Here is a 23,030-nt window from a genome sequence, read left to right on the forward strand (position 1 = left end):
GCATGGATGGGGAGTGGCTCTCCAGGCCTCACCCCTAGCTGGGGAACAGTTGGCTGCAGCTAGAGAGGTAGAGTTTTTCTTTGTAGACCTGACAACTAGTAGGTTGCCCTTGCTCCAGTGTTTGCCCCTAAAGCCATGCGCACACAGTGAGAACTAACCGAACACAGTGGGATATCGAAAAAGAATATAAATGTGGAAGGGGGACCTGTTGGGAGGCCTGGGAGGAGTGGGAGGGAGAAATGAGGGGTGGGCATGATCATTATACAACCATATACATGTGTGGAATTCTCAAAGCATAAATAAAAATATTTTTTAAAGTAGTATTGGGTTTGTGAACTTACTGTAAATAGTAAGCATAGAAAACTAAAAACCCAACAGTTACAGCGACACTGAGTATAACCTCTCTGTAGGCTCCCAGAGAATGACAGATGGTCCCTCAGCACAGGGCTCCACAGTCTGAGAGGAGTTAGAGAGCCAGGGGCAGGAGCTTTGTTTACTGCGTAATTATTCTGTCCTCGGGTCCTAGCTTACCTACGTACTCCTTTCCCGTTCTTAAATAAGGAAACGCTTTCCCCACCAGCTTCCGAGGGTTGTTTTGAGCACAGAGGAGAGAACTGGTCAGATACACGTGGGGACACCGTGAGAAGCACGGAGCCCTGCATCGCTCGAGCAGGGGCTGAACACCAGACAGCAACAGGAAGCTGCCACATTGCGTCTTGCGTCGTTTCTGGCAGCTTCAGGAGGACTTTACCAAATGTCCCCGTGTCCCCTGCCAGGAACCTGCTCCTGAGCACTCTGGGCTTCACTAGCACAGGAACTCACCAGAGTGCTGCAGGGCGTGCCTCCTCTGAGCACCTGTCCCTAACAGGATGCTCCAAGCACACAGTGGCTTCCTGGGAACCCCACTTCCTGTGATTCACTCACAGTGCCAGGCCCAGCAACACGAATGCCAGGCTTCCGCTTCTGTTGCTTCCCAAGCCATAGAAGGCAGCATGAAAATAATTTTTGCTTTGCATTTTGTTTTGAGACCAAGTCTCATATGTAGCTCAGGCTAGCCTTGAACTCACTATGTGGCCAAAGCTGGCTTCAGACTCACAATCCCCCTCCTTCTGCCTCCTAAGCACTGGAATTACAGGGCTCATTCCACTAGTCCAGATTCAAAAAAAATTCTAAAATAAAACTATTATTGTTATTGTAGCCAAAATTTACTGGATGTGTCTATATGGCCAATGGCCAAACAGTTTGACATGCACATTCTGATTTAATCTTCATAGACAACACTGTCCTTAGCCCTGTTCTGATGCTGCCCAATGTATCTAACTCTCCCTCTGGTTCCAGGACCAGCTGGGGCCAATAGTGCCTCTGGGTGGATCCCAGCCTCCCGTACTCTCTCTGACACTGGTAAGACCTCTCTTGTGTTCTGCATAGCTGACCAGACATGCTGAGAAATGGCATCCAGGAATTCTGCCCATAGAGTTTCAGAACAGAACCTGGGATCCCTTTATCCCAGAAAAGAAGCTTGGTAAGCAGCCACACCCCAGGCTAGTGGGCTTTGTCTTTCTCACATGCTACTGACAGACCTTTTGAGGTGACTCAACTTGCTTATATAGACAGGGAACCCACAAAAATATTTGCCCAGGGCCCTATATATGAGACTGCCACACCAGATGACATTCGTTTACAAACCTTACTCACAGGGAAACTCTGACTTAGATTAACTTCTCGAAGTAACACAGTTAAGGCGAAGAAGAAGAGCTTGCACTCACGTTCCGGGATGTCACAACTCAGTCACGGCATTGTGCTGTCTCAATGCTCTCATCAGTCTCCACTTGGATGTGAACACTTGAGGGCAGCTTGGGCTCGTCCTCTCTGTAACCAGGGCTCCTTGAGACTGTGTTATCACCTCACGTCCCCTGCCTGACCGATTTTATCTCTTTCAAGAGTACCAGCTGGATATCCCCAAAGCATCCAGCTTAGACATCTTTCAGCAGAAGCCAACAAGGCATTGACTATGAGTTATGAACTCCAGCAGAAATCTGGGTTCCGTTTTCAGCCTTGTTGCAGAATAAGGCTTTTGGGGTTCTCAAAAAATAGAGTTTGGCAAATACCAAATGAAGAACCAATATCTGAGGGCAGTGCCTACTGCAAGAGCCAGGTCCAGTGTGTAACGTGAAAAGGAATTGGGGTTGGGAGCCATGGTTTCTCCCATCTCTCTTCCTTGCTCTCTTAAAAGAGATGACCCCAGAGGAGTGAGGTAAAGAACATTGGAGAGTTAGAGGCCGTGACCACCAGCTCCTGTATCTTGTCCTACCTTAATGCTACTCTTCTTTATAGGTCTATCTCTGCCACAGTCAAAGCTTAGAGCAGCCACAATGAGATAGCACTTCATTCTTGATAAAGCATCTATCTCTTAAATGTCAGATAACAAGGCTTAGGGAGAAGGCTTAGTTGGTAACGGGCTTGCTGTACAAGCACAGGACCTGAGTTCAATCTCCAACAGTCAACATAAAAACACACAGGTGTAGTAGCATATGCCTGCAATCCCCGTGTTGGGGAGATGGAAAAAGGCAGAGCCCTGGGGCTTGCTGCAGCCAGCAGAGCCTAGTCATTGAGGCCCAGGCCCCAGTGAGAGACCTTGTCTCAAAAACAAACTGGACATCTCCTATGGATAGACACTATGGACTGACCTTTGGCCTCCATATACACACAAACATGCACACACACACACGTCAGACAATGATGTAGAACAATTAGAATCATCTTACGTTGCAGACGAGGGTATAGAACAAAGCAGGCACTTTGTAGAGTTGGAAGTTAGTTCATCAGAAGATTAAACTTAGAGTTACTATATGGCCCTGGACTTCCACCTGTATACCCAAGAAGGCAGAAAAACACACCATCTCCACAAACTTGTATAAGAGTGTTTATAGTCATATTACTCATGCTAGCTTTAAAAGGTTTGAACAACCTGAATATCCATCAACTAATGAGGGACAAACAAACTGGGGTTGGGGCACAATGGAATAACTTATATTGTTGTAGCCATAATAATGAACGAAGAAATGGTAGAAACTTGGACGAATACTGTGCCAAGTGAAAGAAGCCAATGCAGAAGATTATCGTACATTAGATGCAGCCATGTCCAGGATGGGAAATCTATAGAGAAAGAAAATGGATTGCTGATCCCTGAAGGCTAGGGGTAGGGATGGAAAAGTTGGGCTGAGAGATAATAGCTAGAAGATCAAGTTATTTTATTTTATTATTTGGTTATAAAAACATTAAAAATTCACTGAGGTGATGGGTTGTGTGTCAGGAAGCGTACTAAAACATATTGAATCACCTACTTTAGGCAAATTATACAGTATTTGTAACAGCTCAAACAGGCTGTTAAAACAAATTTTAAAAAATTGCAATAAAACAAAAGACCTTGGTACAAATGAATTTCCTCACCTCATCTAAACTGCCTGTAATCCTGCCCTTTTCTCCGGCTGCCTGTGAAATTAGGAAGGTAATACTCACGTGAATCAGCTCCACGAATCTGTAGGGACAGCATGGAACAGTATGGACACAGCCTTCTGTGTCCTGTCCTTATTTAAATGCCGATTTAGACAGGGAGTGAACAGCTGGGTAGGCACAGGCCACTAAAGGTACCATTACAATGTCAAAGGACAAGACCTTGTCAAAATCAGTCAGTGAGGCTGGGTGACAGGCTCACTCGATGAAGTACTTGCCATCCAACCACCAGGACCCAGGTTCAGTTCCCAGAGCTCACTTAAAAATCTAGGTGTTGAGATGTGTATGCCAGAGATGGGGAGGCAGAAAGAGTTCCTTCAGGCTCACTGGCTCCTCAGCCTAACCTACTCTTTGAGGGCAACGAGAGATAATGCGGAAAAAAACAAGGTGGATTCTCTGACCAGTACCCGAAGCTACCCTAACCTCCACATGCATGTAAACACACATACTGTACACACACACACACACACACACACACACACATCAGTGACTCCCTCCCCAGCCTGAGCTCTCTCCATGGCCTTCCCAAGCCATTGAACAGTTACATTATAATGAGGTTCACCTGAGAGTGTTAACGTGTTCTCTCAATATGAAAACACTTCGTTTTCTTTTCAAACACTCCACTAGGCAAACCTTTCCCAGGCACCAACACAATCTGACCTGGAGCTTTTTACAGGTCATCCCTTGCTGGAGTTGATCAGCTGTCTTGTGCAGTTCTTTCCTGTCCATTCTTGGTCATATTTGAGAACAGCACTGAGGGAGGCGCTTTTTGGCATCATATTTCTCATTACTGATAATTATTCCAGCCATGCTTTAAAAGAAATGTATTTGTTATAAAGATCATAAAACCAGAGAGTAAAACACATGGCTGTCTCTCTGCCAGGGCCTCCATGTCTCCCACTTCTGCTCCATTCATTATACATGAAGGACAGTGTTTCTTTGAAGTGCAGAGCACAGAAGAATGGGCGGGGAGGTACTTTAATACCTATGTCAATCACAAACACAGCCCGGTGTCAAAGGGGATTCAGGTACTTACCCGATGGATAACAGCTGCTAAACCTGAGCTCAGGTGGGCCACAGTCAGCAGAATACAGATAGAACAGATGCATGACTGTGCCAAGCCTGTGATGAGCAGAGTGAGGAGTCTCAGGGACACTCGGGTCCTCGATGACCAGTCTCCTTCTGTGTGAGCCCCTGAGGCTGGCTCTCTCTGGTGAGGGAACTTTGCCTTTCTCAGAGCTGCACAATTTCCCCAGACACCTTAACCCAAGGAAGGAAGGCATCTCGGCACAAAGGACATGACATCAAGATCGGACACAGAAGCCCAGGAAGCAGAGCTTCCCTGTAGTGGCTCCTGTCATCTCTTCGCTCACCGCCCAGCAAAGAAGATTAAGAAGGACATATTTAAAAGATTACCCTCAGGAGCTTAGCCATGTCTGCAGCCGGATGATTATGTATAAAAACAGCCATTACCAGGAACCCCTGACTGCAGTCTGAGACAGGAATTCCTATCTGAAAGCAAAATTAATACTGCACATAGAGTGATAACCTAAAAGAATTATCTGGCAACTATTTCTAGAATCTCCATTATTATCTGGTGAGAGTGCTAAGAGCAGGTCTAACTGAGCTCAGAGACTCTGCATTCCATCTACAAAGGGAGTCCCGGGAAAGACTCAGGTAATAATTGCAAGATCGCCAGCATTTTGAATCTCAAGAGGCTGGACGAGGCTCAACAGAAGCTCCCTGCCTTTAATTAATGACAGACGGAACTCCAGTCCATGGTATGCAATTGTCTCCTTTGCATGTTCTAGAGGATTCTTTCCCCTAGTGTCACAAACTCTGCTGCATTTCAGTAGCCAAAATGTCTAACAGTCCCAGTCATTTTGTGGGTGTCCTACTAATGCAGGTGCACAGGAGGGAGAGAACTTTGCCGTGTGGTAGTAGCTTCGTGTTTTCACAGAGTCAACCCCAGTTGGTCCCTCCTGGACTTAGGACTCTGACATAGAAAAGGAGCCCTGCTGATGAGTGTTGTGGGGTCTACACTGTAGGGTTATGTACAACGTGTGACATTCTACAACCACAAAATAGTGAGAGGTCAGAGTGAAAACATCGATGCTCCTTCTCCTATTGTTGGGCTCTTATAGAATTTCCTTTTCATTAAAAACAATGGAAGCCTGGCCTGGTGACCCACACCTTTAGTCTCAGCACCAAAGACGCAGAGGCAGGCAGATCTCTGTGAGTTCAAAGTCAGCCTGGTCTACAAAGTGAGTTCCAGGACAGCCGGGACTGTTACACAGAGAAAACTTGTCTTAAAACAAAACAAAACAAACAAACAAAACAAATAACATTGTGCCCTTTAAATAAAACGGAGCTGTAAGCCTAGGAGGGTCTGAGAAGATATAGCCCAGCAGTTCTCAGAAATTCTTGGGACTACAGAACTTTCAAGCATACAAATTGTAAGGTGTCTGCTCAGAACCCCACATGAGAGGCTTGTGAATGGAGCCCAGAAATTTCTAAAAGTTCTCCAAACCAGGATCAGCAATGGAGGGCCAAACCAGCTCTATCCTTAAAGATAAAGAAGGTAGCTATCAGAGAGGATGAGGGACTTCCTTGATACAAAGTAGCAATTCCAGGGGCGTGGCTAAGTCCTAAATTGTAGCCATTCTGCGTTCTACACTAGGAGGCCTTCCACAAAAGCCAGTGGGATGGAGCGAGCAGCGAAACCCTTACTGCCTCCTGATCCTCACTGCAGGACTTAGCAGAAACATTCAAGAATCAGACACCAAATTTGCTGGACCTTTTCTGTCCACAGTGGGATCAGAAGAGCAAGATGCTTGCAGAAGCTTCCTAGCCTGGCGTGGGGCCAGAGATGGTGGAGCCAAACTTCAAAAATCCCATGAAGTTTCAGGGATAAACCCTATAGCAACCTTTCCCGTAACCACACACCTCACCCCACCCACAGACACACAGACAGACACACAGACACATAGGCACACATCCCTTGCCACATCATCCTCTAAGGATAGCTCGCAAGGCTGTTGAAACAGCCTGTGTGCGTTCTCTTTCTTACTCAGCACCATGAAGAGTCTTGGGATTTGCAGTGTAAGATAATCCCACCAGCATTTCCAAAGTATGTTCAGAACACAGCTATGAGCACATTGTGGATCTGTTTGGTTTGTCTAGTGCAGTGGTTCTCAACTTGTGGGTCACGACCCCCACAAAGGACCATCAGACAAAATGGATATTTACATTATGATTCATAACAGTAACAAAATTACAGTTATGAAATACCCATGAAAATAATTTTATGGCTTGAAGTCACTACAACATGAAGGAGTGCATTAAAGGGTCACAGCATTAGGAAGGTTGAGAACCATGTGTTCTAGTGTCTGTCTGGTAGACACTGCAGTGTGAGGTATGATACATCTCACCACTAGTTCTTTCTGTGGTGTACGCATTTGTGTGTGTGTGTGTGTTTGCATGGTGTATGCATTTGTGTGTGTGTGTGTGTTTGCGTGTATGTGTCTTTGTCTCTGTGTGTGTGTGTCTGCACACGCCCGCATGCATGTCTGTGCCTTTGCCTGTGTGTGTGCATGTGCACATGCGTGCATGTGTTGTGTGTGTGTGTGCATGTGTGTGTGTTCTGACAGCTCGGTTCCTTGTACACTGGAACCTGAGCAGCTACTGTTTAGGAGTGTCTGCACGGTCTATTTGTTAATATATCTGTGTTTATATGGACAAACATGGTACCACTCCTTCAATGCAGGCTCTGGTACATGCTAACAACACAGGAAGAGATTTGGACAGCTGTAAGATATCTAAAATTCATATCCATGAGGCTGCAGACAGCACAGCAGTGTGTGCCTCTGTGGCTTTTTTAGAGAACCTGAGTCACCCATGTCAGGCAGCTCACAACTATAACACCAGCTTTAGGGGATCCAACACCCTCTTCTAGTATTTGAAGATACTTGCACACACACACACACACACACACACACACACACACTCAGAGAGAGAGAGAGAGAGAGAGAGACAGAGAGAGACAGAGAGAGACAGAGAGAGAAAGGAAGAAAAAGAAAGAGACAAGTAAATAATTTTTTTAATATAAAAATTCAAATTCAGTATTTTCTTGGCCCAAAGTAAGCTTGACTACTTTTTGGCAAAGACATTCTATCTCCTTGGTCTAAATTCATCAAACGTCACCCACAGAAGCTAATTCCATGGCCTTAACCCCTCCTCCACACTCAGTTGCTATTTATATCAGCAATAAACAGGCAGGCCACCCCTAGGTTTTGACAAGCTTACAGATCCGTGTATTCAATTCAAGAAACAGTTGTTGGGTTAGGAGTACCTCTCAGTGGTCTCATAACTGCCTGGTACAGGGAAGGCTCTGGGGCTCATCTCTTCCTAAGCATGACAGAAGTGGTTGTCTTCTAAGATGGCGTATAAAGCAAATATTTGAGTTTTGGATTTACAGATTAGAAGGAAGAAGTCTGATACATTCAAAAGTTTGAGAAGGGTTGGAGGTAACTTCCATGTGGATCACAAAGGTGGGTGATTGACAGATGAGGACATCCATTGCTTTTAAAGGCGGCACATGGAGCTGGAGAGTTGGCTCAGTGGTTAAGAGAACTTCCTGCCTTAGCAGAGGACCTGAGTTTAGTTCCTAGCTCCGGTGTGAGAAAGCTTACAACCACCTTTAACTTCAGCGATCGAAAAGCCTTTTCTGGCCTCTGTGGGCCCACATGCACATACATGTAGACAGATACATACACACAAATAAAGATGCCCAGCCACATATAAGCATAAGGGGCCAGTTGGTGACCAGAAAAGCTGTGGACTAAGTTCTGCCTTTAACCTAACCTCCTCACTGATTCAGAGTAGGCCCCCAGCAGACACCACATCTTCAACCTGCCTGACATCGGGCCTGGGAAAGCACGGCCTGGGGAGAAGACCCCACAGAAGCATCAGTGGATCAAGCTCTTCCACTGCTGCTCAAGCTGGCTCCTGCCGCAGTCCTGAGCAGCCCCCTGAAGCAGTCCATGTCAAGTGACAGCACCAGTAACCGACAACAGTGCAGTGGCTTTGTCAGCGTTTATATAGTTGACAAGAAACACAATAAAGGCATGGCAGTGCCCTTCATTACAGCACTGGCTGCAAATGCTTACCCCATATCCAAGGACTGGCTGCCTGAGTGACCCACCAGATAGACAGACGTCTCTGCCTGCCGGCAGCAGGTCCGACTCACCTACATAAGCTCTTCCATAGCAAGTTGCAAATACAAACCAGCAGCAGGGATTCACCAAGGAGCTTCGGGAAAGCTTGGAGAGACCCTGAGCAAGAGAGCGAGCAAGCACTTGTGCACTGGGGTAGCTCCACAGTTACCCAGCAAGTACCCAAGGGGATGAACTCCATCTCAGAGCCAGCTCTTTGGGTCAGCCCAGTGCTCAGGGGACGGATGCCACAGACACAGCTTCTGGTTACCTACAGGACAAGCCACACGACAATCCCCCACATGTGGCTCCCTTGCTGTTATGACTCTTTTCATCTGCGAATATCCACATGCTTCTTTCTAAGAGATTTTTTTTTTCCAGAAAGCAAATCCTCATCTTCAAATGAGACTCTCTCTGCAGCCTGGGTTTTTAAGGAAATGGGCTGAAGGCAGCCTGCGGCTACCTCAAGGACCATGGAGCTAGCTGCCTTCCAGAGGATTTTACAAGTAAAAATAGACAAGCCAAGGACCTCGGCGAGCTCTGGGAACCCCCTGCCCCGTGAGCCCCGAGGGGCTCTCATCAGGATGACCTTTGCTGCATAACAGATTGAGTAGGTGAATATCACACACACACACACACACACACACACACACGAAAGAAGGTGAGAAGGCTGGAGAGAGAAAGGTGCATCGAGCTTCCCAGCAAGTGCCATCAGATCCACTGGAACATCTTCTCCTCAAGTGCCTGCTTCCTGCCAGTCATACATCTTGGTCTTTTGCTCATCTGTATTCTGGGTCTCCTTGCAAAGCACAGCCCGTAGGGGGTCTTACCTATCCCTCCAAAGCAGGCTGTGATTTTCTGGGCATACTGGCATAGGCTTCCATCTGGGCAAGGCTCCTCTGCTTTGTCCATCCCTGCACGCATCTGCCCTTCTTCCCGTAATACCACTCATCCAAGATCTGCTCAAAAGAGAGTGAGCCGCCAAGCCCCCTCTTCTGTATCATCTCCATCAATAATTCAGATACTACATAAAATCTGCTGGGCATCCAAGACTGAGGTACTCTGAGGACGGAAGCATAATTAGTTTAACAGACATCAAGTGTCTCAAATTACTCTCTGACAATATTCTCCGTAGGCAAGATTCTCAATAGCACTGAGAGGCAGGCTTGGAATGCCTTCAAGGAGTAGCCACGGACAAGATGTGTTCAGAGGGAGAATGCGGGCATCCCCAGGGCTCAAAGCCTTAATGTTAGACAAGTCTCTCCGTAGATCTCTTCCACAGAATCAGGGTATCAAGGCCCTGGGCACAGGTCACTCTTCATCAGGCCCGTTGTAGATGAGTGCACTTCATACTGCAACCTTTACCCTGTGCCATACATCTCTCTCATTTGCTAAAATTCCTCAGCCTGCTTCCTATTAGAACCTCCTGGAAATTCCCCTGATCTTAAAAATGCAACCTGTGACCTCTTCCTGCCAGGCTTCCTGAATGAGTTCGGCTAGAGCACACACCCATCCCATCTCCACACAGGAGACAGCTCTGCTCAGTATTCACATCTTACTGCATCCTAGAGTGGCTTCTAGACTGTCAGCGTCTCCTGCCAGCTGCTGAGCAACTGTCTTCCTTCCCAGGGGGCTCTACACACACTAGGCACTCAGTAAGAATCTGACACTATTCCATCAGGAGTCACTGTCAAATGTGAACACCTAGGACTCGGATAAAACTGTGTTCTACCACAGATATGACACTGTTGCCGCCATTGGCTCTTTTAGATGGAGAGAGGAAGACATACACATTCTATGGCACAGTGAGGCTCAGACGGTGTCAAGCTTTTGGTCATAGGTTGTATAAGTGTCACTGATCTGGAAGGAGCTAAGTGGCAGGTGTATACCCAGAGGTCCCCACCAGCTGTGGCCAGAGGAAGCTGTCCCAGTAATTGGGAGACAGGTTGTCCTTGCTGGCAGGATAAATGGCCGGTAGACCCCGCAGCTCCAGCATCAGCAGTCTGCCGAGCTGCTGACCCTGAGCAGGTGCCCGCGCCTGCCAGCTCCTGGTTCCCCTCCTCCACAGATCTCCTGGGAGGAAGACTGCAGAGGGAAGCATTTCCAGTGGCCCGGCTGGAAGTATTTATAATTCATCTCTCTCAACGCTGCAAAGCCCTGACTCATTCTGGTAGACCTCAAGTTCTCTGTTGATTTATTAGAACATGGCCAGTATCCCAGGTAACCATTCCCCCCCATGTGATAGCAGGCCTCTTGTTTGCTGGTTTCTTTCCTTGAGGCTATTCACTTTTAGATTTAAACTTTACATTTAAAGTATTTCCTCTAGGTTATGCTCCTAAGAATATATAAAGTAAAATCATGCCTGCACTGGAAACCTGAGCAACTATCCAGTGTTAGTGGAGGCATGGATCTTGGAAGAAAACCTACAAGTGCCACTTCACTAAGCCAGCATAAGCCCTAATCACATCCTAAATATTTATCTTTAGCCCCACATAGATATATAGCTCTCTCCCCTCATCAAGGAAGCTTCCCTTTGCAATAGACAATGACCATTACAAAAAACCACAACTGAGGTATTAACCTTATTCTGCAAATATGTATGAAGGAGCCGGGAATGTCTCAGTGGGTAAAGTCCCTGCTTTACGAACATGAGTGAATTACACCTCTCACTGATGTAAAATGCTTGGCATGATAACACACCTATAACCCCAATACCAGACAGGTAAAAACAAGAAGGCCCTAGGGGTCACTGGCCAGCTAACCTAGAAAAGTTACCAAGACCTGGGCCCCAGTGAGGGACCCCACCTCAGAAAAATAAGGTCGATGGCTCCCGAGGAAAGACACCGAAGGTTGACTTCTGGTCTCTACACACATGTGCATAAATGCTTGCATGCAACAAACCCATACACACGTTAATTAAAGTAAAATACAAGCACATACTGAACGCACATAGTATGGCAGGTCAGATGGTGATGGCCAGATGGTAGCAGCTTTACTGATGAACAAATCAGAGGCCCTCAAAGAACATGTTAACTAGTAGGAAATTAGGCACAAAAATGCCCCAGGCCAACAAACACAACTGTGCACTGTCCAACACACAGGCACAGCGTCCAACATGCAGGCGGTGCAACCAACACGAATGTGCAGTAGACGCACTGTCCAACTCGCAGACGCAGCAGCATTTATGGATTGTGTGGAAGGTTGACAATATGGCTTATGGTTCCAATTAGTTTCTCACCTATTTTATTTGTTTGGGTTTTGTTTTTATATAGCTGAGACTGGTCTTAACCCCAGGATCTCCTTGCTTTTACCTCCCAGTTGCTGGGTTTAGAGCACACATCACCACACCCAGCTTGTTGAAAGAAATATTTCTGAACACAGGAATGGCTTGTGTTTCCCATTTACATGAACAATTTCACATGTTTCTACTTCACCCCAACAGTGACATACGCAAATGGGGTTTCCCTCTCGGTAGTCTTCTTGCGAATGTGCAGAAGGAATGACTGCATCAGCTTGGTGCTGCTGAGACAGTGGGGAACTCGATGTCCTGACAGGTCTTTGAAGAAAAATTTATTAAGAAATTAAAGGGACTTAGAGGGAGGCAGAGGAGAAGGTTCCAAGTAGAAGGTTCTCCAGAAGGAAGCTCAGTTCAGATCACAGGAAATGAAGGGGGCAAGGACTGGTGACCAGGATAAGTCCCAATTGGAGACTATCTACCTAAATATGGGCAGCCTCCCCAGGGGCAGAACATAACGCATGGCTCAGAAAAGTGTGTCCACCTCCATCCTTTCTCTGTGGACTAGAATTCCCAGGAGAGCACTGGCGATGTCCAGCCATGCATTTTGCACGAACCCATTATTACAGCCTCACCAAGCACTTGGTTTTGCCCAAGTACTTTAAAACCACAGGTTTCGTTAATCACAGCAGTGACCCTGTGAGATGCCAGACCTCACCTTGTCCAAAGCCTCCACATAACTACCCCCTCTAGACATCCCTCCCCCAGGACAGCACCTCCCTCTAAACTCCAGCCCTACTCAGCACTCCCAGCTTAAAAATAACCTGAACTCCCAAAGGCAAGTCCAAGGCTTCACTATGAATAAAAGATGCCTTTGGCTATTTCAAAGTCCACAGCTGTAGCAGGTTTGAAAACACACTGTTTTATCCGTGGCTCTAGATGGACAATGATTTGTCTAACAAAAGAGAAGTTTCCGGAGTCTGGAGCTGATTGAATGGCTGCTCTACGGCATTCTTTCTCTGCTAGGAACAGTTTATTGGATGTAAAATTGGCAGTCTCTGATACGGAAATGCTCTCGGGCAGAATCACTGTGCAGGACTCTATTGTTTGTCAAAATAGAGTGTGCAGTAGCTTCAAGGTAATCTGTTGTAGCATGCAAGGGAATATGTCAACATAGATATAGTACCCTGAACACTTATGCATGCTTCTGAACAGTGGTTCTCAACTTGTGGGTTGTGACTCTTTTACAGGGGGTCAAATGACCCTTTTACAGGGGGTCACCTAAAACCATCAGAAAACATAGATATTTACATCACAAATAACAATAGCAAAATGACAGTTACAAAGTAACAGCAAAATAATGTTATGGTTGGAGGTCTCCACAACATGAGGGATTGTATTAAAGGGCGGCATCATTAGGAAGGTTGAGGACCACTGCTTTATCATGTGTTTAATAGAAATATGGTAGAAGAATATGATTTCTGAAGGAACAATATAGATATATATGCTTTAGTTTTTAACTTATGAGGAATGTTAAGTCATGCATCTGGAGACCAAAAATTGATCAAAATAAATCACATGGAAACTGTCCATGACACCAATGGCCACAAGCTAGCACCAATGTTTAAACACTAAGAATGCAAATAAACTATGTAACAATGTGGTTGATACATTCTGTTGGGGAGGGGGTTCTCCAGCCCAAATACCGGCTTTGTTTTTTTCTTCTGGGTAACCTGAGGTGGGTACTTTCTTTTCAATTATTTTAAATGTATGTATGTATGCATGTATGTATGTATGGATGGATGGATGGATTGGCTGTGTTTGTGAGTGTGCATGATCTATGTACACATCTATGCAGATGTGCATTTGTGAACATCTGGTGTCTAGCTCTCTCATCCTCTGTCTTACCTGCTTGAGGCAAGTTCTCTCACTGAATCTGGAGCCAGGTTGGCAGCTGGCATTCCAATCATCCTCCTGTTGCCACTCTTGACAGCCACAGATCGAGGGTTACAGAAACACTCATGGCCATGGCCAGAATTTTTAGTTATGTTCTGGGGATCCAAACTCAGGTCCTCCAGCACATACAGTCAGCGCGTTATGCCCTGCGCCATCTCCTCAGCCCCAAGTTCTTTACTTCCTGGGTTTTGGTTGCTTCATCTATAACGTGGCCAAAATGACAGTATTTCTCCGTATGTCAACCTAAAGCCACCAATAGTTCCTGGTGTCCACCAGGAATACTCCACTGAAGGTTAGTTTAGACATTATAAAGAAAAATACCCAAAGCAGTGAGAACAGAAACTTAATTAGAAGCCACATGTGGATCCTGAAGTAACAGTGAAAGACAGAAAAGCAGAAAGCAATTATATCCTCTTTCTATAAAAGAAAGGGATGTGTATGTTCAGGTAACTACTGCTGTTTTATAATGGGATATTCACATTGTGACATGAAATCATATAAGTTTCAAACAGTTTCAACCAATGAATAAAAACAAGACTGCCCGCACCTGCACCTTCTAAGAGAACAGTCACAGGCCTGTGTGTGAGGGCTTCCAGCCTGGAAGGAGATAGTAGTTGTTCCTGACTATGTGCCGTCAGCCCTCATGCCAGCTTAAAGCAAACGGTTGTGATTTATTTCCGGCAGCGGGCGAGGGCAAGTATTTTAAGACTACACATTTTAGGGTATAAGATTTTTAGAAACTTTGGAAAGTTCCACTTTAATGATCCATATGTTCATTTCTGAAATCAGATTTTAATCTCTCGTGGATCGTGTCCTATATTGCCAAGTGATAGTGTGTGGGTAGGCGTATTTTTGAAGTGAATTCCACCATTCCCCCCACCTCCTGGTCACAACTACCAGAAAGTCTTCTCCCCCCCTCCCCCCCGCATAGTGCATTTAGAGCTACCAGATGCTTCCTCTTTGGTTGCTAATAGAATACTATTATGCTTCTTACTCCAAAAATGGTTCAGTATACATTGATTTTGTTACTTTTAATGAATTGATGTGTTAAGTAAAAAGCAGAGATCTTAAAGGTATGATTCAATAAGTTTTAACAAATCTATTCACCGTATAACCTCCATCTTCTGTGAAGGGACAGAACACGCCCTACTCCCAGAAGGTCCTTGCTCACATATCAGAGGTACCGACTGTTAGGATTTCTGTTTCTCCATCAATGTATCCAGTATCCTTTTGTCTACAGCCTTTTCCACTCAGTATAATTTTGATATCCATCCTTATTTCTCCTCTAGGTTTACCCTATGAAACTTATGGCATCCCAATGAAGACTCATAGCACCTCTTGCCTTGCTATAAATCATAATCAAGATGCCTAACCCACAAAAAACACTCATTCCACAAACTGGGAAACACAAACAAGTGTGTGTCAGTGTCAGGAGTGGGTCATGATTTACAGTGTTTCCTGGTGGATGATATTAAGTGATGGGTGAATTTCTAACCATGACAAACTAGAAGGGACAGAGTTAGGGGTAGCCTCTGCAAATACTGAATCCAAAGGGAACTGGAAATGGGGACTACCAACTATGGAGGAGCATGTGCTGTAGGCTGTGGCAGCAAGAAAAAGAGGCAGTTTGATGGCCAAGGGTGGGATGAGACAAGGGACAACATGAAAGGTCACAGATACCCCAAAGTGAAAATACGTCTTCATAATAAAGACTGGCATCGGAAAGAACAGCAAAGGTTGCCGCCTGAGAGACCTCCAAGAAGTAGAGTAGGAGAGAGAGGAGCTTTGTTGGAAACAGCCGACAATGAGCTCATGTGAGGCAGAACACTGGCTCATGATGCCATCAGTATATCCATGAGCTCATGTCAGATAGAGAACTGGCTCATGGTGTCATCAGTATATCCATGAGATCATGTCAGAACACTAGCTCATGTTGTCATCAGAATATCAATGAGATCACGTCAGATAAAACATTGGCTTATGATGTCATCAGAATATCCATAAGCTCATGTGAGTTAGAACACTGGCTCATGATGTCACCACAGAGTTATCCACAGATGTTATCCACAGATGTTATCCACAGAGTGAGGGGGGTCCACCAGACAGCTGAGACCCTGGGTGATCTCACAAGAGAGGGGTAGGATGGAGGTAGAAGCATCCATCTACCCAGATGTCAAGGCTGGAGCCACAAGGCTCACAAAGCAGAAACCATCAAACTATGACCCCAGAAGACTCCAACATGCTTGTCCTGGTTCTTAATTTTCTCCTGGGCTAGGGACAAAGCTTGACAAACATTTGTGAACTCTGGGCATTTAAATGACTACTTTGTGTGAACTGCCTTGGGAAAAGATTAAAACGATACATATAGCTTCAAAGTTACTCAAAGCGCCATCTGCACCAAAACTCCTGGAGCCTCTTAGCTCATTACTTTAATTAAATAGTCCTGCTCAGCAGACTTTCCTGGCATTGTAGTTAAAGATGTGTAAAGTTTATTGATTATAATTTCCAGCCATACTACATAACACTATTACTCACCCTGTCCAGAAAGGGAAAGGTGTCAAAATTTTTTTGAAGAAAAAGGAGGTTGAGTGGTGTTTCAGTTTACCCTTGGATATCACAAAGAATGTGAAAATTAACCAACTAAGCTAAGCTAGTTAGATTTTTGTTGGACAAAGATTTGCTGAGAACAGATTCAGGAATAATGGATTTAAAGATTATTATTCCTTTACTTCACAATTATAAATGTGCACGCATCAGGAAGAAAATCCAAATGTGTCAGAAAAGCAATTCAGTCAGTGCCTACAGGACACTTCTTTGTCTGAGGCCCTGCAACAGGCATTAAACAGAACCAAGCGTCGGCTTTTCATTTCTGATGTAAACCATCCCCTTAAAGGCTTCCAACACATGAGTTCTTTCGGGCAAAGCAAACAAAAATAGCCTGCATCAGGATGAAGTGGGTGGTGGGTCTCTTCAACAAGACAAATGGATTCCTCTCTGTCTCTTTCTTTCTCTCGTGGTGTGTGTGTGTGTGTGTGTGTGTGTGTGTGTGTGTGTGTGTGTGTGTGTAAGTTATTTTCTCTCTTTTCTATGCTTTTTCAGGATGAGGGAATGGTTTGGCACAACTGACTTTTAATTCCTCACTGGTATACAGAGCAACAGGAAAGAAGCCACAACCTCACATTGAAAACGAAGCAGACAGTAATACCCAGAAATGGAAAGGGCCCGGATAAAAAAGCTTTTAAGAATACAAATGGAAGCCCAGGTGTTGACACACACCTTTAGTCCCAGAACTTGAGAGGTAAGAGGCAGGTGGATCTCTGTGAGTTCAAGTCCAGCCTGGACTACGTGGTGCCAGCTACATAGTTATCTCAACAACAAAAGGGAATAAAAATCACTAATGGCTTAGGAAATCATCATGTCAGGCTTTCAGGAAATGTGAACATTCTCAGAGACCACTGACGACAGGAAACAGAAGCAGAGTCAGACCAACAGTGGCCGAGGCCACAGACCCAAGGAGACATGATCTAAGGTTCACGAGTCACTTCTGATGCTTGTGTTCATCCACACCCTGCCCTTGGTGCCAGCCCAGCTCCTCCTATAGTTACTGCATAACCTGGTTCTGAATTGCTACGTCACCCCTAAAAGTAAAAATCTCATTTACAAATTGTTAAACTGTCAGTTAATGCCACAATGACTGTTTCTCCCAGTTAAAATTTTCTGGTATAGAAGCAAATACACGTTTGTTCATAGAAAGTTTCAAAAGCACTAAAACTTTGTGAGAAATAAACACAGTCCCATGCTCCAGAGACCACTGTCTATCCTTCAAGGGGTTTCCCGTGTTTTCTCTGTATTTTTAGTGGAGTTCAGATCATACACATAAGCTAGAACTTATACTTCCAAGCGTCTTAAATGAAGCTCAGATTCATTTCACTTGTGGTGCTAAGATTCTATTGAAATCTGTCTTATCTACTCTGCAGGTCACAAACCTCAAGCAGACAGCTTGGTGAATCTTTACATTTGCGTAAGCACAGGGCCAAAATCTCAAACATGTCTAAAACCCCACAAAGGAGCCCTTGGTCTCCTTCCACTACACTGTAGCCCCAATCACCACCATGCGGCCCCACGCCCCATTATGCCACCCCACACCTCCACCTTGCAGCCCCACATCTCTACCATGTAGCCCCACACTCCCACCATGTGACCCCACACTCCCACCATGGGGCCTCACACCCCCACCATGTGGCCCCACACCCCCACCATATAGCCCCACGCCCCCACCATGTAGCCCCACGATCCCACCATGTAGCCCCACGTCCCCACCATGTAGCCCCACACTCCCACCATGGGGCCTCACGCCCCCACCATGTAGCCCCATGGCCCATCAAACTTGATGATTGCTGTTGGAGTTTCAACTTCCAAGAGGATTCCTTCAGCAATGTACTTCTCTGGCTCCTCTTGCTCAACATACAGCTTGTGTGACTCTAACATATTGTATATAAAATATTGTCTACTTTTATTTTGGAGTGATATTTCATGGAAACAATACTCCATAATCAATGTAGGCATCCATCGTCCTGTTTGGGAACATTTTTTTAAATAGTTTGTCACTACTATGAATAAATATGCTATGAAGAATGTTATTGCACATTTTCTTAGTGGATGCCTATGCTATAGATCATATACACATATATATGTACATATGCACATACATTTTCTTTTGATGGTACTGTTAGATACTCTTTTAAGTCATTTGTTTGGTACATATGCCTGCCAGCGATGTAAAGTCTCAGGCACTCCATAGAGTTTCTGGTACCCAACACTGCTGTTCCTTCTCATTGTGGTCGCTCTGACGGATGCATAGCTGCAGTTCATGAAGGGCTTTGAGGGTTACCCATAGTCAGATTTCTCAAGTGCTACTTGGCCATTTGGACACTTCCTTGTGAAGTTTGTGCCGTAGTCATGGAAGTGTGTGCCGTGGTCGTGGATGTGTGTGCTGAGTTGTGGATGTGTATGCTGTGGTCATGGATGTGTGTGCCATGGTCGTGGATGTCTGTGACGTGGCCGTGGATGTGTATGCCGTGGTCGTGGATGTGTGTGTCATGGTCGTGGAAGTGTGTGCCGTGGTCGTGGATGTGTGTGCCATGGTCGTGGATGTCTGTGACGTGGTCGTGGATGTGTGTGACGTGGTCGTGGATGTGTGTGCCGTGGTCATGGGTGTCTACATGGATGAAAGAATGACTATCATCCCTCCGCTGAGCCCCAGCTCCTCACTCAGAGACTGGTCAACTGGAGCTCAGTTAGTAGGTGAAATAAATACCACAAAATAGTTAGATCTTTAAATGCTTTTCCCCATGTGTATTTTGACACTGCTACCAGGAAGAGGCAGAATACAATGCAGGGAGAAAGGGAAGGGAGGGAAGAGACAGGGAGAGAGACAGGAGCACAGAGAAGCTCCCCAGATAGATAGATAGATGGATAGATAGATAGATAGATAGATAGATAGATAAAATCTTAGTTAGGGTTTTATTACTGTGAAGAGACACCATGACCAAGGCAACTCTTATAAAGGACAACATTTAATTGGGGCTGGCTTACAGTTTCAGAGATTCAGTCCATTATCATCAAGGTGGGAACATGGCAGCATCCAAGCAGGCATGGTGCAGGAGGAGCTGAGAGTTCTACATCCGCATCTGAAGGCTGCTAGTGGAAGACTGACTTCCAGGCAGCTAGGGTGAGGGTCTTAAAGCCCACGCCCTCAGTGACACACCTACTCCAACAAGGCCACACCTTCTAATAGTGCCACTCCCTGGGCCAAGCATATGCAAACCATCACAGATATAGATAGATCGATAGATCGATTGATCGATTGATAGATAGAAGATGAATAAGTAGGTAGGTAGAGAAAGAGATGCAGAGAGGGAGCAGACAGACCTGAAAAGTAAGAACTGGGAAATATTAAGCTTTGTCCATAGCATTCTCCTGCCCTCAACTTCCCCAAACTGTACTCCGGACTCTTCTGTATCTGGATTCACTCCACAGGAATCTGGAAACCTACAACCTACCAGCTCCAAGCAGACTGTAACCTACTAAACAGGTATCAGAGATTCTTAGCCAAAACAAAGCAACAACCACCCCTCCCCCACCTTCTCATTTTCTAGTGCCATTCCATGTTTCAGTCTCTCTTCAATGATGACAAGAAACCTGAGATACCTGTAATTCAAAATCTGTATGAAGGGCAAATGAGGCTGAAACATACTGACTTGAATTCTGCATATTGTTTCCTAATTAAGAGAAAAAACATCCGTGGTAATCCTCTTAATTCCTTTATATGAATCTAGGTCACATCGGCTAGATAAAAACTTAAAAGTGGCATAAAACCAAATCACATTAATTAGGTGTCTCCTTAATGTCTCTTTAATTCCTCTTTCCCGTTCTGCAGCTAAGCAGGAACATTAGAATTCCTGGTAAGCCTGTTTTCAAGCTGGCCTTCAGAGTAGATGTCCTGTGTAGCAAAACACACTTCTGGAGCGTAGTTCTTATTCTGACTAACGTGTAGTAGGACAATGAAAATTTTATCTGATGAATGACCAATATGAAAAATTTTTTTCTGCACTCAATTCTAAAACATATAACGTTAAATGAAACAAATCTTCATTACATTAAAAACTATATTTTCTATTTCAAAATACGTCTCCTGGCTTGCTTGTCCTGATTTCTTTTGGTGGTCTGCAAAGGAATGCTTGCTGCCTTATAAATAGTTTTATTTAGATGCATCGACATCTGTTTGTTTGTGTGCTATCCATGGCTGCCTTTTTGCTAGACTCCCAGTTACATAGTTGTACCAACAACCATTTGCCTCACAAAGGCCAAACTATTTACCACTGTGTTCTTTACAAAGCTCACATTAGGCAGCTCACGAGAGGGTTCAGATCTTGTATTTCTTAGCATTTGATCCGTGTAATCCTGGTTATTGGTCTCAGCTGTGCAGAACTGAGTTTGTTAGAAAGGTCGCTGAGAGTTAAAATTGTCTCCCCCCACACTCCTTTAAGTAGGTTAACTGGGCACAAGACTTATTCCATTGTGGCTCAGTTTCAAGTAAACCCTGTATTCCATCCAATAAAGCAGGTCCTATAGTGCACACTTGCAATCTCAGTGCATGTGTGGTGCACACTCATGACCCCAGTGCATGTGTGGTACACACTCACAACCCCAGTGCATGTGGAGCACACATTTGCAATTCCAGTGCATATGCAATGCACACTTACAATCTCAGTGCATGTGGGGTGGAGGCAGGAGATCATGAAGTTTAAAGTTGTCTTTATTTGAAAGCAGCCTGCCTCAGATAAATAAGATGTATAAGTGACCATATATTGATTTTATTTTCTCCATGATGAGCCATGAGGAATGTTAGGGTTTTACTTTTATACTCAACAATTTATAAGTAAATGCAAAATCTAGAAACAACACTCAAAGTTTCTTTTAAACCACATTTCATACATTAAAAGGGACTACTGTAATAATGAGAGGAGAGACAAGCTTTGAAACTGTCAACTTTGAAAATTATCTTCCCAATGGTATTTGACCTTTCTTTACTCTCTAGTTTTGTTCCATGCTGTGGGATTCGAGAGAGGACACTGGCACTCAGTGAGGTCAGATTCTCCCTCCTGGAGTTCAGAACTAGGCAATGGTGAGGCACGCAGAGGCAGGGTGGGCTCGGGCTTCTGGATTGTGTTTATGTAATTACTCACTGCACACCAACTGATTCTGCAACATTTCAGGACAGAAACCGTCCTCAGGCCAATTTTGTACAGATTCTAAATGAACGATGTTTGGGCTTGGTTTTTTTTTTCCACTAATTTTTTAAAATATTTGTGTATGTATGTGTGCGTGCATGAGTGTGCATGGGTGTGTGTGTGTGTGTGTACATGACACAGCCTATATGTGCAGGTCAGAGGATAACTTGCAGAAGTTGGTACTTTCCTTCTACAATGCGGGTTCTGAGATCAAACTCAGGTCTTCAGACTTGGTGGTAAGCGCCTTTACCCACTGAGGCATCTTGCTGGCCCCACGTTCTTGAAGTTCTTTTTTATTTTTAAAGGGTCATTTAATTAAACAGAAAAACAGACGGGAAAGGCAGTCTTTCATAGATGTAACAGTGAGATGAAATCTCAGAATCTGGATCTTTACCAGAAAGGTGTACAAACTCCCTTAGATGGCTCGAATAATAAGTAGTTAGGCATTTTAGTAGATTACCAATTCATTCAGCTTCGAAGAATAAAGACAAAGCAAAAAGTCCCATTAAGAAGCATGACACCTGCTGCATGCTTGCCTTTAATCCCAGCACTGGGGAGGCAGAGACCAACCTGGTCTACAACCTGGTCTCCCATCCTGGGAGAAGCTGCTGTTTGATCTGGAAATGTAAAAGGATTCATGGCTGTGGTGACGTAAGCCATAAGTAAAGCTGAGGGCAGCAGTTACCCCTTGGGTTTGGACGTCTGTCAAGGGCAGCAGCTTAGTCTCTCATGCATTATGTTTTCACAATCAAAGTCTTTTCTGGTATGATTCATATTAAACGAATAATACCTAGAAGTAGAAGCAACCCGAAATAGAATCTATGAAAATAAAAATAAACCCCTAAAAGTAGAAATAATTCAAACTATTCAGGATTCCAATGGATTAGCCAACAATGTAATTAATTGAAAAGAATGTCCAGATAGAGCTGTAATTGCGAACTGTGTAATCTATTCATTATCCTGGGTGGGGTGTGAGTTTTATAGATGTTCTCACTTGACTTTCATATTCCTATAAAACATGTAGTTGTGTTACCCCTATTTTACAGTTGTAGAAATTTAGGGTTACAGAAATTAAAAACTCAAGCTGGGTGTGGTATCACATGACTGTATTCCCAACACTTCAGAAGTGGAGGGAGGAAGAGAATCTGGAGTCCAAGGACACCCTCAGTGACACAGGAGCTTCAGGGATAACCAGGGTTACATGGGACAGCCTTCAACCCTGTACTGGTTAGTCTTTTGTAGACTTGACCCATGTCATCTGGGAAGAGGGAACCTTAGCTAAGAAAATGCCAACACAGATTGGCCCATGGTACTCTTTCT

At 44.8% G+C, this 23,030-nt stretch overlaps 1 protein-coding gene across 7 annotated transcripts in view; it reads right to left on the minus strand.

Moving 5' to 3' along the window:
- Ablim1 (actin binding LIM protein 1) overlaps positions 1–23,030 on the minus strand; it is a 202,373-nt gene that overhangs the window by 174,961 nt on the left and 4,382 nt on the right. For 2 of the 7 annotated variants that reach the window (XM_034499328.2, XM_076925699.1), the window contains exon 1: positions 4,550–4,815. The exons of 1 other annotated variant lie outside the window; for it this stretch is intronic. In XM_034499328.2, the coding sequence (XP_034355219.1) occupies positions 4,550–4,796 (247 nt within the window). In that variant the 5' untranslated portion in view covers positions 4,797–4,815. Of the gene's footprint in view, positions 1–4,549; positions 4,826–23,030 lie in introns of those variants that run through there. 4 more of the 7 variants (XM_034499324.2, XM_076925708.1, XM_076925681.1 and 1 more) reach the window with 4 other exon arrangements.

This window comes from Arvicanthis niloticus, chromosome 1 (genome assembly GCF_011762505.2).
Source record: "Arvicanthis niloticus isolate mArvNil1 chromosome 1, mArvNil1.pat.X, whole genome shotgun sequence".
NCBI lineage: Eukaryota > Metazoa > Chordata > Mammalia > Rodentia > Muridae > Arvicanthis > Arvicanthis niloticus.